Source organism: Gadus macrocephalus, chromosome 23 (assembly GCF_031168955.1).
Source record: "Gadus macrocephalus chromosome 23, ASM3116895v1".
NCBI lineage: Eukaryota > Metazoa > Chordata > Actinopteri > Gadiformes > Gadidae > Gadus > Gadus macrocephalus.
In genome coordinates, this window is record NC_082404.1 from 5,183,702 (window position 1) to 5,198,701 (window position 15,000).

General features: G+C 46.3%; 1 protein-coding gene across 2 annotated transcripts in view; it reads right to left on the minus strand.

The window, feature by feature from the left end:
* Positions 1–1,921: 1,921 nt before the first annotated feature.
* Positions 1,922–15,000, minus strand: part of dipk1c (divergent protein kinase domain 1C) — a 34,508-nt gene continuing 21,429 nt past the window's right edge. For both annotated transcript variants that reach the window (XM_060044834.1, XM_060044833.1), the window contains 7 exons: positions 14,705–14,908; positions 14,047–14,100; positions 13,567–13,757; positions 13,068–13,362; positions 7,875–8,039; positions 4,680–4,754; positions 1,922–3,855 (listed from right to left, as the gene is read on the minus strand). In XM_060044834.1, the coding sequence (XP_059900817.1) occupies positions 3,613–3,855; positions 4,680–4,754; positions 7,875–8,039; positions 13,068–13,362; positions 13,567–13,757; positions 14,047–14,100; positions 14,705–14,908 (1,227 nt within the window). In that variant the 3' untranslated portion in view covers positions 1,922–3,612. The remainder of the gene's footprint in view (positions 3,856–4,679; positions 4,755–7,874; positions 8,040–13,067; positions 13,363–13,566; positions 13,758–14,046; positions 14,101–14,704; positions 14,909–15,000) is intronic.

A 15,000-nucleotide genomic window follows, 5' to 3' on the forward strand; every position in this document is an offset into this window, starting at 1 on the left:
TACTTTCTGGCAGGAGAGTCTTTCTCTGAGGGATGAATAAGAATCAGGGCTGACTTGGCTTCTCTGGTAGCCGTTTACAATTCAAAAGACATCAGAGAAAATGTAATTAAAAGCAGATGACTTGAAAACAACAACAGACTGTCTGCCAAAGCACAACATTATTCCAATTGGAGCAGCACTAACCCGCAAGCAAACAGTCGCACTGATTGAATGCTGTAGTACAAACAATAAATGTTATTGAATAAAACATTATACAATCATTTATGGGAATATCCGTGTGAATAAGGAGCAGAAACAAAACAATTTATTTCTGCTGTGGGTGTTTTATAAGCTTCGACTGACAGCTGAGTTGATTTGAAACACGTTCCATTGTCCTTGAGGCAAGGTTGTTGTCGTTAACAAAAAGTATCAAAATAACGAGCACTACGTGTGGAAAAACTTCACTGGAACAAAAATCAAAACAAGGTTTTACAAAGACAATTATAACAAACTGAAACTGTATTGTCAGTTTTCCAAAAAAACTGTTCTATACAAAAATAATAGAGAACGATTATTTTATTTAAATATTTTCTTTTTCTGCAAAAGTTTTAGTCACTCTTGGTGAGGGTTTATTACGAAATACCTTTTTGAATCCCCGCCCGGAAAAATACCACAAAAAAGAAGCCCAGGGGCTTAAAAAATAAATAAAACTAACAATGAAACATATACTTAAATCAAGCATTTTCAAAAAATATAAAATAAACCAGCAAACAAATTAATCTAAAATGAAATAATGATAAAAAATATGAATAAAAAAAAAATTGGAAAATGCAAAAGTATAATAACTTTGCCTAAAGGCCTTGCGACATGTTGACCTTACCCAGGACACAACCCTAATGACGCTCACTGTCTTGTAAGGATGCCAGAGTGAAAGGTTCCAAGTGTTCCAATATATGTAAACACCTATGCTGTTATTGGTTACAAGAATACAGTTAACCGCTGTCTTTTAACTCTTTCTACTCATGTTGGTCTAAAACTGGAAACAGTTTGTGTTCAAAAAAGACATCCCATATCATCTACCTTCCTGCAGGGAGAATTAGGGAGGATCTTCATGTAATGCTTAGCGATAGCAGAGACTTGGCAAAGCTGCTCCACGTTCGTCAATCGGCTGACAGTTGGAATGGAGCTTGAAGTTGGAAAGCCTCAGGGGACACACTTGAGGAGCAGCAAGTTTCTTGCCTCTCTGTTTGTTGTTGTCTGAAGTGTGTGTGTGTGTGTGTGTGTGTGTGTGTGTGTGTGTGTGTGTGTGTGTGTGTGTGTGTGTGTGTGTGTGTGTGTGTGTGTGTGTGTGTGTGTGTGTGCGCGTGCGTGTGTTTCAGCGTGCATGTGTGTGTTTTTCTGTATTCAATACAATGGAAGGGATCCAGGTGAAGCAAGCAGATCGCTCCGGGCTGACAGTACTGAGATTTCCACCCTATAATTTCGTGACAGCGTCCCATGGAATTCACATCTGCTGACAAACAGCTTTCCCCTGCTTGGGGTTCATGTTGCCTCTTGGCTACCATACCTCTACTATCATCAGTGTACGTTTTGCGTTTACATTGCAGTTATGATTGATTATTAGGATTGGTTGCTTACCATCTGAGACACAAAGAAATTCAATAATGATTTTATATTCCTGTCTGATTCCTGACAATTCTATTTCCTCATGTGGGGCTGATAAAGTGATGATAGATGTGTGAAATATATATTCCTGTGTGACAGGCTTAACGTGTCGGGTCCTTGACTTCACTGATGTGATGTTAGTCTTCTGCAGCAACACTTCTCCCACTGCATGCAGGACGACTCGGTTTTCCTACCTCACAAGGGCTTCCTTTACATTGTAGATATCTGTACCATACACACTCGATCAATGTCTCTTTTCCAACTGACCTCTCTTATCTTAGCTTTTTTTTACTTTGCTTTGTCATTTTGTTCTGTCGACGACCATCATGGCATGAAATACAAACATCCCCCTGGCGATAGTATCACAAAATGCCATAGACAAATAGCGCAGTCAACTGAGAACGCACATCTCCAGTACACCATCGAGGGAAAGGACATAAAGGTCAACACATGAGCTACTTCAACAATTTTGTCCTGACGTATTCTTATTCAGAAAGCCTCGACAGAAGCAGCACTTGCTCCCCTAATCGTTCTCCTGGTTGTAATTTTGTCTCTCTCTCCTCTCCATCCATCCGCACTCTCCACCCATCTGACCATCGCTGGCTGCATTTTAGTCCTCACTTAACCTCTTGTCATTGTTTACTTCCTGAAAGTGCACTCAGTAACACACTCACGTACACACAAACACACCCACCTGCATACGCAATCCGACGTCCCGCCCATACACACATAAACCCGCACACACACACACACACACACACTCAGGAAGACACACAGAAGTGCATACACTCTCTGAACGAACCGGCACACATACACAAACCTGCTCACAGATACAGGCACGTACACGCACACACACGTAGACACACACACAGGTAGGTTCATCAGACTCCAGGTGAAGGGCTGTTGGCCTTTCGGTCCTGGGATGCTCCAGGCAAGAGGCAGAGGGAGATTCTGAGGAACCTCAGCTGGTCTTTGTTCACTGTTCAGCCCATCGCTGAGGGGTTTACCTGCTGGGAAATAGACCCGCGCGGGCCACCCTGTTCCTAGCCTGGGGGAGCTGCCGCGCCAGGTGTGTGCACGCCGTTCCTGTACGTCCTCTGAACGAGAACTTCAGCGTTAATGTGGACGGAGGAACACAGGTTCAGCACAAGACAAAGACAGGGTAAGGGTAAGGGTCAGCTGGGGTATGGGAGTAAAATATGTAGTAAATGTTAGTTTGTGGAACATCGATTTTTACCAGTACATATTTATTTTCCTCAGAGGCTTAGAGCTGAAGAAAAGATGCTTCTGTGTAGCACTGAATTTGTTTTGTTTATTTTTGGATTAATTGAAGCGTTGTCATATTCCTCTTCCTATCCTAAGGATGGAATACTAGACAATTCAACTTCTCACAAAACATTCGGCTGAAGATCATTTGTATTGTTATTTATGCTTCATTTTCATACATTGATTTGCCTTTTGGAAAATTGTAAGCAGCCTTTAGGAAGCAATAAAGATAACACTTTATTTTGTTATTTTTGCTTAACTTTCATGTGTACATTGCTTTTCGGTAGCAATGCAGATTTGTCTAAGAAGAAAAAAGGAGCAGAGGGTATCCACAAGTTGTAACTGCTAAGCAGAGTTGATGGCTTGTGAGGTTCTTTCACAGTGTGTTTCCCAGGACATGCACGCCATCTCTGCAGCCCAAACCAACACATCCACTACTAAAGTGCAGGGCGCCATTTTGTCTTTGTCCTGCTGTCATTTGGCTTTAGGGTTTTTATTCATATTTCAGAAAATAAGAGATGAATGTCCGCCAAGCCACGATCTTGTGTCAGTGGGCGAATCCAAGTTCTTGTGCCCAACTGCCCAATTCAGTCAAAATAAAGCTCTTGAGGATCAGCTCGCTCCGTGCGGGAATGTCCTCAGGGACAACAGTTACTCCAAGAACCCAGTTGTTCTTTTCGAGGTCCACTTTCCCCGGATTCCTCAAAAGTTCAACGACGTGTGGGCGTGGCCTTGCCCTTCCCGTGCCCCGCCCACTTCACTGGAAGCCCCTCCCTCATTGAGGAGGCGTGTCAGCAGTGTGACGAGGTGCTGATGGATGTTCCCGCTCCGCTGCTCCCCTTTCCCCTCCTCCCCGGTGCCGTCCTCCTCCTCTTCCTCGTCCTCCTCGTCCTCCTCCTCCCCCAGCATCTCGGTGCAGTCCTGCACGGCCCTCTGCAGCTCCACCTGAGGGACCAGACACAGTCAGGAGCCCTGTCTCTCAGGGAACCCCTGCCACCGTTTAGGGTTGTTTTAATATTGGTTGTAACTTATGAACAATGAGTACAATTATTCCCCCTTACTGCAATGAATTGGGTCTGAATACCACCTTGATAAAATGAAGTCACTCTGAACACTCATACAATGTTCAACGATAATAGTAAGGTAAAATAGAGTAAACTAAGCTCTATCATCTGAACATAAAAGGGGTCCTTGGTTTAAAAAAAATCTATACAGGAGGTTCTTCAGCAAAAAGGATTGGAGAACCGCTGGTTTAGAGGGAGCATTTCACACTTTTTCCTATTCTACACTGGCTGACGATGGCAGAAGAAAACCATGTGAGCTTTCCCCTCCAGTGTGAACTGAAGTATCCTCCATCTGCTTTTACTACAAACAGCTTCCCTCGCATTATTCCCACAAATCAAAGCATTGTTCTTCCACACGGAGGGCGGAGAACCTCAATCACGGATGTCAAATCGATGACACGTTACACTGTTTGGTCCTCTTGATGAATTGCGACATTGCATATTTTCCCTTTTAACTAGAACAAAACCGCCGTCCCCCTCCATCCCCCTCCCTCCCCCTCCCTCCGCCTCCCTCCCCCTCCCTCTCTCCGCCTCCCTCCCCCTCCCTCCGCCTCCCTCCCCCTCCCTTCGCCTCCCTCCCCGGCCTATCACAAAATAACTCTCAGATGAGGGATGAAAGCGGCAGCAGAAGGGCTCTAGGGCTGGGGGACGCGTGGTCTTCTTCGTTCATGGAGGTCCATAATTGATCACAGAGTGGGAGCCCACCTGCAGAGGCAGCCCGGCCTTGACCCCGAGGAGGGTGGGGGAGAACCAGGAGCGGAAAATCTTCTCACAGATCACCTGGAGGGAGGGAGAGAGGGAGATAGAGAGAGAGAGAGAGAAAGAGGGAGAGGGGGAGAGAGAGAGAGAGAGAGAGAGAGAGAGAGCGAGAGAGAGAGAGAGAGAGAGAGAGAGAGAGAGAGAGAGAGAGAGAGAGAGAGAGAAAGAGAGAGAGAGAGAGAGAGAGAGAGAGAGAGAGGGAGGGAGAGGGAGAGAGAGAGAGAGAGAGAGAGAGAGAGATAAATGAGAGTTAGAGATATATTACATGAGAAGGGAAGGGAGGAGGTCTTTTGAGGATATGAATGGAGCGGAGGAGATAGAGCATCGTATGGACGGAGCCAGAGGGGAGGAGATGAATGGAGCATTGGGAGAGATTAGATCAATCACATGGTACATATTTAAAAATGGCAGCCATGACCTTCCAATTATAAAGCGTGCGGTCGTGGGATTCTAAAGGGTCGGAGACAAGGATCTCCTGACATCCTGATCAGTGCGCCGCATCGCGTCGCTGACGGGAAACACGCACGGGGCCCGGGCAATGACGCAGAGAAACATGTGTGTGTGTGTGCACACGCGCACACATACAAACACACACACAAAGCCTCCATTCTCTGTGGACGTCAGGATGCAGATTGGAGAGCCAGGGGTCAGCAAGGGTCGCGATAAGATGATCAGATCAGACCCTGTGGATCTTCAGATGGACCTATGGCGGAGCTGAGTTGTCATAGCAACATGTCAGCGGCCCTTTCCCACCTCTTATCTACTCTTCCCTCATATTTCCATCCCTTCCTCAACCCTAAATACGTTGGTTGATTTTGATGGATTTGTGGCTCCTCCTTCTCAATCCCATAATACCGGCAAAGAGGTTGTCCGGACAACCCTCCAGAAGGTCATGAGGTGAAAGAGCCGTGCTGTCACACCGTCATTTAGAAGCACTTTGTTTCGCGTCCTCTGGGTTTTAGCCTTTGGTTTGGGTCCCCACCTCCTCATCCTCCTCCTCCTCCTGTCGGACCTGCCAAACCATGTGACATCGGATAGGACCCAGCCGGCGTGCCCCGAGACCGGAGGATTGATCTGTAGACGTTGTCATGGCACATGGTGGGAGAGGATGGGTGGACAGAGGCCCAGATACATGTCCTGTGCCCGGGCCTTTGAGGACGGGGAGGGGCTACGATTGTGTTCCCTGAAGAAGCAAAAGGTCTGTCCGTATCGGAAGCACAGGCGGCAGATAAGGAGGATGACAGGCCGACATTGGCTGTGATGATAAGTCCGAGGTGCCCGGGGGCTCTGGTTACCATTGTATCGCTCTGACGGGCCCGTCGGACACGAGGCCTCCTGCGGGAGGGCAGTGGTCAGGCGATGGGAACTCAAGGCTGAGATGCTGGGTCTCACGCCCCTCGTGAAGTTGGTTCTCTCTCTGATGGCTTTGTGAAGTGAAAGAATACATTTATTCTATGACTTCATTTTGCGTTTGAATTAATAGCAGATGATTTTTGTAATAATAATAATAATAATATTTATTATCCTCTATTATTTGTGCAATACATAAAATAAAAAAAGGATTTGTTTCTGAAAAAGTCCCTGTTTATTCCAGTATTGACCAGTATTATTAATGCTTGACAAAAAAAGGCTTTTTAATTACACACACCCTTTAGCAAATTATCAAACAACCTTACCGTTGAGCTTAAATAATAATATATTCCAAACATTATCTATTATTCTAAAAGGGCCGTAGGTAAATAAAGAAAAAAAGTTGGAGGTTAATTACAAAGTCAATCAATCAATTCCTATTAAATGTAAGATTTAGCTAAATAATACACACATTCATCTATTTACAACTGCATTTTGAGAGATGAATAAAATGGCACTGACCACAAAATTGGATAGATAAAAAAGGGATTTAATTCAGAATTATAGGCGGCTGACACACAGTATTGCTGTTGGGCTCCACTGCCCTGTTGCTTTGGTAACTCATTGACATTCCAGCACTGCCGTCGGCCTCAACCGTATAATTAAATGTTGGGGATGATGGATACGCCGGAATTCTCCTGGTCGCCAGGTACATACAACCATGGAATTAATCAACTATATTCTGAAAGGTTTGAATGTTTCTGGGTGTTTTAGTGTTTGTGTCCGTGTGTGTGTTTGTCACTTGGAAGTCCACATGCGTGTGTGCCACGATAAAATTTATTCAGCGAGGACTCCGGACTATTCCGGATTGATTTCCATTTTAATACCTTTTGAGACTCTGTGCCACTATAATACAAGACTCACACCGAATGAGTTTGCAAGAAAAAAAGGAAACATTGATTGACCACAATGCAGCGAATACAGCAAGACTGTTGGAAGGAAATTGATCTCCGTTAATTAATTCAAATGGGAAGAAAGTCTATAGTACAGGTAAAAACGAAGTGGAAGAAAGGGGAAAACAAGAGTGGACAATTTGTCTGTTCTTTAAAAGTCGCCAGGTAACAGGGAAGTAACTCACAGGTTGTATGTCATTATGTTCTGCGACTGTCTGCCTCACGGCTACCTGAGCATTTTGAAGATATTCAGTAGGCTAAGTCAATCTCTATGAACTAAATAATTATGATCATTATATTTTGTTATGATAATAACATTGTTATATTTATAATGTATAATTATAATATATTTGTTCTAATTTGAGGAAAAACGTTTTCGTTTATGTGCCTTAAATAATTCCTATTAACTATTTGAGTTAAGAATATATATATATATTACTATTACTTACTACTACTATATAATACATTTAGAAATAGACATTGCGTGTCCAAAAAACTAAGGGTTGAACATTTCACTCTGCTGGAATATTATATATAAAAAGTATTTTTTCTAAAATGTCAAACAATTTAGTTTGGCATCAACCCATATATTTTGTGTATTTGATGGTATAAATATACATTTTTCCCACTTAATGTCATATGAATTAAAAATTGAGATTTATTTTCCATAATTGATCCACTAAATGTTTAATTCCCCCCAAAAATGCAACTTTTAATTTAATTTAAACAATGATTAAATTCCGGTTGAGAGTTCTGAAACGTCTACATTCTCTGTAACGGCCGGAGTGGCGACATGCGAGCCCATTGACCCCCCGCGGGTAGGGCCTGCAGCTCTCACCTGCAGGTTGCTGTTGCTGCGTCGAGGGCTGCACCGGTGCTTGTGTTTGTTGCAGCGCGACACACAGTCGAAGAAGTTGCAGTCGTCGTCGCTGGTGCAGTTCTGGTCCAAGATGTCTCGCATCTTGGGCTCGAAGAAGGCCATGTCCACGTCGATGGCAACCACCTGCCCCGTTAGAAGACACAGAGAGGCAGAGGGCGGAGGGGGCGAGAGGAAGACATAGGGGACGAGAGAGGAGAGATCGGGGACGAGGGGGGAGAGGACGAGAGAGGGAGACGGGGGGGGGGAGAGGAGACGGGGGGGGGAGACGGTGGGAAGGTAGGAGATGAGAACCCAGGCAGAGGAGAGGGGAGATGACAGAGAAGGCAGAGGGGAGAAGGTGGGCGAGGAGAGGAATGATGATGGAGGGGGTGAAAAGGGAGAACGACGAGAGGAGGAGAGGAGAGAACAGGGAGGAGAGAAAATGAGAACGAGGAGAGAATAGAGGAACAATACGATAGAGGTAGAGAAGAGTTGGAGCAGGGAGAAGAGGAGAGGGAGGATGAGGAGAGGGGAAGAAGGAGAGAGAGGACGAAGAGGAGGAGAAAGCAAACAACGGTGGGAGTAGGGGGAGAGAACGGGAGGGGAGTGGGGGAGAGGAGAAGGAGCAGGGAGGGAGGAAAGGCAGGGAGAGGATAAGAGGACAGCGGTATATGGACGTGGACACTTGTTGACAGCTGTTCTTGTGTTGGCCCCTGGATGCCCCCTTGCTGGCCCCCTGTTCCCATGCTGTACTGAGGGTCCGGTGGGTTGGGGTCCATGCTGCTATACGATACCTGTGTGTTACTAAAGCGTCCTCTGGAACCATCCTTTGGCTGTGAAGCACACTGCTGCTCTCCTGAGATTAAATATGTACGCATGCACCATGATCCATTCTTACTTGAGCAATAAAACATATGCCGTTCAATATACGGAAATATTTGTTCGGCTTATCATTCTGAAACCGGTCTGTGCCATTTATGTTGGTCTGTGCCTGTATGTCAGTCGCTAACATTGTTGGTGGTCCAGACACCAAAGCCAATTCAGCTGTAGCACCTATAATTCAGCCGTACAATGCCATCTGCTGAATTATGGATGGGAAGCGAGCCAGAGTCCAGAGACTTTACGCACGTTTCGTTCCTAGAGAAGTGTTCTCCACTGGGCCTGTGAGCAGATACCTGTCCTGGGAGCAGAAGCAAGTCTTAAAAAAAAGGTATTCTATAAACAGCTGCCATGAATTGTGACCCACACGTTGAGCTGAATGTGAATGTTCGGCTTGTCAAACCAAGACACTCTCTCTCTCTCTCTCTCTCTCTCTCTCTCTCTCTCTCTCTCTCTCTCTCTCTCTCTCTCTCTCTCTCTCTCTCTCTCTCTCTCTCTCTCTCTCTCTATTCCTGATTAAACAAACTTGAAGTGGGAGCTTTCCCCCGTAGAATAAAGGAAAGCTAATCAGAGAGGAACTACAGCAAGCATTCCTTTCAAAAGATAAAATCCCAGATGACCCGGGATACTTTGTGGTGAGCAACGTTACCAAAATAAATGCAAGCCACATGGTTTGTTTTTACAGTCAGGTGCTTTTCACGGGTGTCCCGTAGCTGAATGAGTAGCATAGCTGTGGCTGTCATTAATCTAACACCGTGTCGGACTGCAGCAGAGATCAAGGGGAAGACTAAATCCGTCACACAGCCCCATCTGTCAAGGCCCCCGCTTCTCAAAACACTGTAAAATGCTGGTGGGCAAACTGCTATAAAAACCACATAGAGAACCGTTTCAAATCGAAAAAATGCACTAGAATCGGACTGCCATGAATAAACTAGATAGCGAGAAGAAGCTAGCTAGAAAGCCTTGTTATTGTGCTATCATTGTAAGGTAATTTATGCAGTACCTGAAAAGGTAGTGTTTAAAATATATACTTTAAAATATTTACAAGGCCAACATTGTCCATATTGGGGTATACAGTATTAAAACTAGCCTTGCCTGAACCAGACGAGTAAATCTCCCGAGTTGTTTCAGTATGAATTAGACACTGTGTCTTACGCTAGTGAGCCCCATCAATTTATTGACAGGACAAAGATATTCCATCGATCTTTTTGAACTTGATCCAATCCAATGGAGGACTGAGTTAGCAATCAGCCCAGAGAGCTCTTTGAAGCTGGGGAAACCCGTCTATGTGATGAATAAATCCATTTTATAAAAAAATTGTTTCCAAAACCCAATTCCGAACTGCTCTCCGCTGCCGCTGAATGTGGGGTTAGCGCGGGGTGGTTTGAATGTGAATAGCTCTGAAGAATGTCTGGCCTGAATTCCAACTAAATGTTTTGGGGAATAGATACTACAGTGGCGCCAGCAACAGTCTTGAACTCTATTCTCCTTCATTGCTGTGTCTGCAGCCGGCTGGAAAATCGGACCGAAAAGGAGCAGAAGGCAACTACTTGGCAACCATTTTTGAGCTAATAAAAATGCAAAGTATTTCAAGAGCTGGCCTATAGGGCCATCACAGTGCCTTCATAGAGAACTCACGTTTCAATATGACAGTGAACCCAATAAACTCTTTTAATGCTTTAAAGATCCCATGTCATGAAAATGTCCCTTTCTGAGGTTTCTAACATTAATATGAGTTCCCCTAGCCTACCTATGCTCCCCCAGTAACTAGGAATTTCGTTGGTTGTAAAACGAGCACTGGGCATTCTGCTCCGCCATTGAAAAAACTAAGCTCAGGCACGCCGTTTTGGAATTTTCCCCGTATGTCGTCATAAGGGGAGATGCCACCTGGCCTTTCCCTGCCTTGCCAGCCCAGAGAGCGCCACGTGTGTGTGTGTGTGTGTGTGTGTGTGTGTGTGTGTGTGTGTGTGTGTGTGTGTGTGTGTGTGTGTGTGTGTGTGTGTGTGTGTGTGTGTGTGTGTGTGTGTGTGTGTGTGTGTGTGTGTGTGTGTGTGTGTGTGTGTGTGTGTGTGTGTGATTACACACACTGTAACGCAAGTGTTGTACACTTCTTTGGATAACCGTTCTGCTGTTGGTGTTATGGCGCATAACACGTCGGTGCTTTGACGTCTCTGGTATTTCCACAACGAGACTGTAGTTGGGGTTATCTCAGCCTTCGTTGAGCCCCGCTGCCCGCCGCCAGCTGCGACTCCCTGAAGTAGGCCTACATGAACCACGACATGGAGGAGAAAGGGATTGTTGCCCGCTGCGAATGTCTCCCGCTTGAGCCCCTCTTCCCGCTGCCGAGGGACCACCGCCTCGACGCTGCTCACTGCAGGAGGCGGTGCCTATAAGCGCTGCCCGCTGCGAGGCAGTGGTCCCTCGGCAGCGAGGCTCCGGCGAGGGACAATCACGGCAACCATCCCTTTCTCCTCCATGTCACGGTTCAGCCTACTTCAGATTGATGTGGACGTGGAAGAACCAGAGACGTCGGAGAACCCTACGCGGTCGTTTGAGATTCATGTCGTCTGGAGGCGCACACAGCTTTTGGCCGTCATATATATATTATATGATTTAGATATCTATGTAGGCTATATGATAATATTTAGATATAGAGCACCAGGACTCCAGCCGGAGCACCCGGAGAGTTCTAGAATATTTACAGAACATGGCTAAAGGCCAATTTCCACTGGAATCGGCACGGAAGCGGCACGGCAGCGAATCGCTCGCCGAAAATAATAGAAACCATGCAAGTGAACGTAGGCTATTCCACTGGATACGGCACCGGCACGGCACGGAACCGTCCCCAAACCGGCACTTCGTTTACGATACTTGTCTCTTCTATTTCTGAAAGTTGCCGGTTCGCTGCCGTGTCTCAGAACACGACTACAGCCAATCAGTTTGCCTTTGCGCATGAATATTCATGAGCTCACATCGATCCCTATGCAATTCACAGGGTATTTATATATTATACAGTCTATCTATCATGGTATCAATAGCTAATCAGTGGCAAAGAAGAAATGAAAGTCTGCGTCGATGCCTCGCAAGTCCAGTGTCGCGAGTGGACGTTGCCATGACATCTAGAAATCATAGGTCTACCGTATTTAATGGGTTATGTCATGTGTATGGTTGACTATAAGGTAGGCCTATGTATATATATATATTATAATGTATATTATAATATATATGGTTTCAATATAACTCGTGAATAATATTGTATGAATACTTATAATTATTCACGTCTTGAGCCATCTGTCGGAACGTGTCCGTGCCGCTTCCAGTGGGGATTGCAGTACGGAACACAGCCGCTTCGCTGCCGTGGCGCTTCCGTGCCGATTCCGGTGGAAATTGGCCTTAAAGGCTGTGTGCGCCTCGCCAGTGCGATACATCCACTGTAAACAGAGCGCATGGTACCGTGGCCACAAGCTGCTCAGGGCCACACCCCCACCCTCCTCCTTGACCCGCCTCTCTCCTCTTCATTTGCATTGAAGCTACAGACACCCAAAACAGCGCGTTTGGGGAAAGCTCAATGTACGACTGGCTCGTAGTGAATGTCAATCTGCACCACGGCAGAAATTTCGGGAACGTCTTCAAATACTATGTTAGAGGACCACTAATATCTTTATTAAAGCATCAATAAAGTAGCATGCCATGGGACATTTAATGTGTTGGTATGTCTTCTATGACCTTGAACAAAGTCTGTGCCATTTTCTCTCTGTAAAAAAGAAATACCGTCATCCAGGGCAAACAGGTCCCATGCTAAAATCTGTGTTATTGCCATCTCCAAAAAACTGTTTTCTACTAATTTTCTACTAATTTTCTACTCTGCTCCAAACTCAGGGCTGTCTCAGGGCTGTCAAACTTTGTCCTTTGCCTCCGAAAAGTTCCTTTTCGGAGGCACAGATGCCGAGAGGGTGTGCTTATGCCAGGGTGTGTGTGGATGTGTGGTGCTCCCTCTGGTCAGTGGCTGATGTCGATGTCTGCGTTGGACAGAGTTAAGCTTCCCGCTCACGTAGAGCATAGCGCCACGGTGTGGAGCGCAAATCGTACACAACCTCGCTCCCTATCGCTTCCTCTCAACGAAGCAGATACTAGCCCAAGAACATGTATCACAAAGTTACCGTTGTTAGTAACCATGGGGATTACAGTACACATCACATCGCCGCGAACTAACAGCCGAAAACAAAGTTATAAAATCTCTTAGTGTTCAAACTCAAGCTGAAAAAGGGGGTTTACTCTGGCGCCTCTACTGACCGTCAAGTCCTTCCGGATGGCAAAGTTCTCGGGCTTGATGTCGCAGAGGTGAAGCCGGTGTGTGAAGTCGTTGTCAAAGTGCCAGATCATGTCCAGGAAGCTGAGGGCGATGCGGTGGACCTTGTCCCTGCTGGTCATGGGGCCGGCGGGGCCCGGAGGCCCGGGGGCCGACGCCTGGTCCAGGGAGAAGAGGTTCTGGTCCCAGGCGTGTCCGGCCGACAGGAACTCCACGGCGTAGAAGTGGCCGCAGGAGCCCAGGACCCTGGCCACGTGGCTGCTGAGGTCCTGGAGCACTCTGGGAAACGGAGGAGGAAGAGGAGAACATAGAACCACGGTTTACACATACTGACAGAGCTCCATTACTCTCTCTCTCTCTCTCTCTCTCTCTCTCTCTCTCTCTCTCTCATTCTAATTGATATCTATATATGAATGGACTCGATCGATCCATGTCTGTCTCCATCAATGTCACTCCCCCCCCCTGGCCCTCCGTCTGCCTCACCTGAGGAAGGTGTATTCCTCCTGCTGCAGCAGGGCCCAGAGGGAGGCCAGCTCCGCCCTGGAGTACGGCTTGTCCCGGCTCCTCAGCCTGTGGCCCCACAGCCTGGCCAGGGAGCTGTTCCTCTCCCCGCCACCAGGGGCGCCCTCCACCTCCCCCTCCTCGTCCGCCACCAGGCCCAGCGAGTTACGCACCTGAGAGCAGAGGAGACACCACAAGTCGTTAACCTTCAATTTTGGTCGATAGGAAATAAAAGAAATGTGCGCCCTTGTAATTGTTTTATTTAAGATTAGAAAAGCCCTTTTTATTCGAATTTCTATGTGTTTATTTATTGGAAAAATGCTCCGAGCCCCTGGTTATTTCTATGTGTGTGTGTGTGTGTGTGTGTGTGTGTGTGTGTGTGTGTGTGTGTGTGTGTGTGTGCGCGTGCGTGCGTGCGCACGCGTTTGCGTGCGAGTGTGTGTTTGAGTGTGTGTAACTCACTTCTAAAGTGGCGTAAAACACCACGTCCAGAGGAGAGAGATCGTCTGTTGTCTCCTGTAGTGGAACGCAGTGAGACAAGACATTAGTACAAGGGTTTGCAACTCTTTTCCCCATTTTTAGGTCTTACACCAACCCAACAAACTCACAAATAATAATAAAAATAACTGATATGATTACTAACCCAAACCCAAAAAACCCAAATCCAAGTAAAACAAAAAACCCAACCCTTAAACCAAACTTAACCTTCATACCAACACTAAAACAAATATCTAACTAAATCCTAAAACCACACCCTTAAATCCAACCTTACCCTAAAACAAAACCATGACTTAACCCCAAATCATCATCCTTAAACTAAACTTAAACCCTATAGCTTCATCCTAAAATCAAGCCCTAAAACAAAACCTTAACATATTCCTGAAACCACAACCTTACCACCACCAAAAATAGTTATTCAGAATTATTTTAAAATTTAGAAAAGGCAGAAAAATGTCTCATACACTTGTGTAATACACTTTATAAGTGCAGCAACCACAGCACATACTCAGAGTTAATGAACTACGGTACACACGGTATAAAATAGCCCCCCACACACACACTGAGGTTGACTTCAGATCAGTATCCAGGCCTCACATGGGTCCCTGCCCCAGCGCCTCACCTGGTAGTCGAGGATGGCCAGGGGCTCGTAGGAGGAGAAGTTCTCCAGCTTGGACTTGAGGATGATGGGCAGCTCCTTCCAGCGCGCCTCCATCACCTTCTTGCCGTTGTCGTAGTACAGGCAGCCCTTGTACTGCACCAGCTCACGCACACACAGGTCTGCACACATGTCTCCTGTCACCACACCATCAGCATAGTCCACACACTGGGGAGGGAAGGGGGGGGGGGGGGGAGATAGGTGGATGGAGAGGGAGGAGGAGAGAGAGGGAGGGATTGAGGAGAGAGAAGGTGGATGGA